The sequence below is a fragment of the Molothrus aeneus genome, chromosome 1 (assembly GCF_037042795.1).
Source record: "Molothrus aeneus isolate 106 chromosome 1, BPBGC_Maene_1.0, whole genome shotgun sequence".
Taxonomy (NCBI): Eukaryota; Metazoa; Chordata; class Aves; order Passeriformes; family Icteridae; genus Molothrus; species Molothrus aeneus.
The window spans coordinates 59,723,313-59,727,400 of NC_089646.1; the positions used below are offsets into that span (position 1 = coordinate 59,723,313).

General features: G+C 43.5%; 1 protein-coding gene across 2 annotated transcripts in view; it reads right to left on the minus strand.

Annotated features, from left to right (window-relative positions):
* Positions 1–260: 260 nt before the first annotated feature.
* SALL3 (spalt like transcription factor 3) overlaps positions 261–4,088 on the minus strand; it is a 20,326-nt gene continuing 16,498 nt past the window's right edge. For both annotated transcript variants that reach the window (XM_066557893.1, XM_066557884.1), the window contains exons 2-4: positions 2,821–4,088; positions 2,264–2,604; positions 261–1,277 (exon numbers count right to left, since the gene is read on the minus strand). The exon at positions 2,821–4,088 is cut by the window's right edge. In XM_066557893.1, the coding sequence (XP_066413990.1) occupies positions 846–1,277; positions 2,264–2,604; positions 2,821–4,088 (2,041 nt within the window). In that variant the 3' untranslated portion in view covers positions 261–845. The remainder of the gene's footprint in view (positions 1,278–2,263; positions 2,605–2,820) is intronic.

A 4,088-nucleotide genomic window follows, 5' to 3' on the forward strand; every position in this document is an offset into this window, starting at 1 on the left:
ATCATTGAGCTAAAATCCACACTACATTTTTTTTTCATTTAATAGAACAACTGTCCACATAGCAGCTACAAATATTTAAATAAAAAAAGGTTTGTTACTGACAGGTACTTGCACATGAAAAGCATGCTATCTTTCCCAATAAAACTTCACAATTTTGCCTGCATTGAAAGAAAACACTTATTCATAGTAAAACAAAACTTGCTTAAAAAAAAAAAAACAAAACAAAAGGAAAAAGGAAAAAGAAAAATCACATAGCCAGATGTATTTTGCAGTACAAAAGCTTCATTTAGGTTTGGGGCTAGTATATTGTCTGTTACCCGCATAATCTTAACATTATAAATACTACAGACAAGGATACTGTAATAATACACAGCATTGGGGTACTAAATCACTTATTTAAGATTAAGATTCCTAAAAACATAGTCCAAGTTGCTAACTAATTTGAACAAAAACCAGCAAATAAGTGTGACAGAATACCGTAATGAAGCCCCCCTTTCTCAGGTGATAGTAAGTTGTGTAAGAAGCAAAGTGAATGTAGACTAGCCTCTTTCTGTTTCTAATGAAGTTATCCCATAACTGGTTTGTTTGTTTGTTTTCTGTTAAATTAAAAGGTTTCAAAGTTCTCAGTAACAGTCAAACTCACTGTTGAAAGAAGTACCATGCAGATCTTGCAAGACAACTTTTCAGCAGCCACAAAAAGTTATGTATTTCTGCTATGGGTAAAATTTTAAAGGGAACCTATGCATTTAGGTCAGGAAACTAATGCTTAGCTTCAAAAGCTGTACATGGAACAGGACAAGTGTTGTGTCGAGTAGAGGTCCAACAGTTATTCAGAATGAATGCTTTTAATTTATGCCAATCTCTTTATTATCCTCAATAAATCTGGTGAATGGACGACTGGCTCCCGTCTCAGAACTTGCTTTGTCCAGACTGACAATGGGAGGGCTGCTGCCCGTGCGAGCTTTGTCCATGCCACTGGTAAGGTTACTTAGAGGCGGGATGGCGCCTCCGCCTAGACTTACTGGGAGCTGAGGAATGCCTCCGTTCTGTATGACAGAAATCTCATTGTTCTTCATAGCAAGTCCATTAGTGATAGCTGCAGCATATTGGTTCCAAAAATTGGGGTCAACATTCATGGCCCGAGCTGCCAAATCCTTCTGGAACATCTCAGAGAACTTGAGAGCGTCTCCACCGAGCAAAGCCATGGGGTTTTCCACAGAGAGGCGTCGGCCACGGCGTGCAGGGGCGTTATTCCACATGTGAGTCCCCATGTGAACCTGCAGAGCGAACAGGGAAGAGAAGCACCCCCAAGTTAGCACATTCTGGTGAGGTGTCTAGCCTGAAATGCTGTTACTTAGAGTAGTACTTGTTTTTATAACAAAATGCCCTTTAATTCACATTGAAAAAAAAAAATAACTTCAGTAAGGACACAGTTCTAAGTTCCAGTCAACCCACACAAGGAAAACCCAGATCCATGGTAGTTTTTCAATGTGCATTTGCTTCTTCTCAGTGAAAACAAACAGCGCTGCAAGATTTAAGGGTACATACTCTCTTGGGTTCGACAATGTCACATGCAAACTGGAAGTCCTCACATGCTGAAGATTACCAAGAGCATTACTCATACTAGGAGATGGGTGGTTTTTCCCTTTTCCTTTTTTCATCCTGTCTGTTTTCATGTTTTATCTCATCATAGAAGCACTGATTAATTTGCTAAATTTAGTATTTTTAAAAAGAGCATTTAAAATGTCTTCCCCAGGCTGAGTCCTGATGGTTAACCAAATGGCAGGAATAGGAGCGACCAGTCCTGTAGTAACCCATTGTAAATCTGTGAGAAACAGCCTTCTGCTCTGCAACGGCTGCAAAGTGGAATAGAAAATAGAAATTGGGGAGGCACCCAACGAGCTGAACAAGCCCTGTATTCCTGGTTTATAGAAGGTTATTTTGCTTTGATGGTCCATAAGAACTCTCAGAACATGTCCACCAGCTGACTGGGTGTGCCATCACATCAGTCAGAACTACAACATGCCTGCATGTACAGTTGGAACCAGTTTTAAAGTTCGCATAGTTGCACAGCCACTTTGCAGTCCTTATCTTCTACACAGTGAAAGCATAACGACCACCTCCATACAGCAAGCATTTCCTTGAAGCTCCCTTCTCACCTGTCTTTGGGACAAACACTTACCCCTAAAACTTGCTGACTTCAAGAGCAGTGCTCTTTAACCCCCCCCTCCCCAAGCCTTTACAATTTCATGTGGCCTCTTACCTTAAGATTCCCCTTTGTGGTAAAAGCTCTACCACAGATTGTGCAACCAAACGGTTTTTCACCAGTATGGGTGCGCTCGTGTATCTGCAGTGCACTTGCTGAGGAGAAGGTCTTCCCGCACGACTGACAGTTGTGCTGCTTGGGAGTCCGGCGAGGGGGGGGTGCCAGCATAGGGGTGATCCCCGGACTCATCACTGTCTGTGGTGCAGCAGGAACCTGGATTCCAGCTGGAAGCGAGGGAACCTCACCCAAAGAGATCGGCTTGCTGTGACCATTCACTTCCATTTTGATCATGGTAGGTGCTGTACTGGTGACCAGGCTAGGAGTACTTTGGCTGGGACCTAGAGTAAAGTTGGGTTCAAATAACTGAGAAGGCAGCTCTTTTAATTTGTGCGTCAGTAAGTGCTGTTTTAAATTACCCATAGTGGAACACCCACGACTGCAGACTGTACAAACAAATGGACGTTCTTTAGTATGGCTGCGGTAGTGAATTTCCAATGCACTCTTACAAGCAAAAGGCTTGCCACAGATATTACAAACAGTACTTTTAAACTTACCACGTTCTCTGTTCAGGAACAGCAGACTAAAAGGAGCCTCCTCTTTGATGACTGGTCTTCCCGGGTTGGTGGATGTCAGGTCTAATGCGCCTCCATTTTCATTTGTGGGTGGTGGACTGTCTGGTTTTTCTGTCTTTAATTGTATTTCTTGTGGCTCTTCCTGGTTACTGAGACCGGGGGACTTTGATCTGAAACTTTCACTATTGCTATTCACAGGAGACAAAGCTTGCATGGAGGAAGAAGACTCTGACATTGCAGGGCTGCCTGCACTCTGGCTCTCAAGATCACCAACAGCTGATGAGGAGTCATTGCTCAAATGGTCACTTTCCCCTGATCCATTTTCTATGGATTTTAAACTGGTCAGCTGCTGACAGTTCATGACAGAATCTATCATTTTCATTTGATTCTCCAAAGCAGCAATACTGGAGATCACAGAAGGTGGTGAAGAAGGACATGACCCAGAGTATGAGATAAGGGGTTTGGATGAATCACTTGCCGTGTCCTTTAGTTCCGGGTCCTCTTCCATAGAATTTTCATCAATGTCATCATCGAAGTTGCTCAGTGTGTCAACATTCTTCTCGTCATAGGAAAGCTCTGAGTCCATGGCATCCTGGAAACCCTCTGGTAGTGGCGTGTTCGGAATTTGCCCACCCATATGCATTCGAATGTGCTGCTGAAGAACGACTGCGTTTGTAAATTTCTTCTGACAAATGGGACACGAGTGCTGTACTCTAAGTGGTGGCTTTGCTCGATGAACTCCAAAATGTGTTTTTAGATTGCCTTTTGTAGTAAAGGCACGTCCACAAATTTTGCATTTAAATGGTCTTTCTCCTGTATGTGTTCTGTAATGCATCTTGAGAGCGCTCTGACAACTAAGCACACGGTGACAAATGACACATTGATTTGGATCTGTCATCTTCTTATCAATGTTCTCCACTAGCTGTTGTAGTTTTGAGGTTTCTGATGTTTGCATAGAGTCTAGCAGACCACCAAATGGAAACTTTGCCTTAAACTGGTCCGACACTGCTGGAAGCACAGGGTTTGGGAGGCTTGTTGCAACACTGCTGTCTGTAACCACTGTGGGAATTGAAGATGTGGCAGCTGCAGAAACTTGCCCACCTGCAGAAAGGTCCCCAAGCCGTGTGCTCGTGGGAGGCAGAGTGACAGGTTCTGCCTTGGTCAGAGATGAGCCACTCTGAATGGGCTGTGGGGATTCAGCAGCTGCTGGAACGCCCGACTCAGAAGTGTTGAGGCTCGGGGATAGAGAA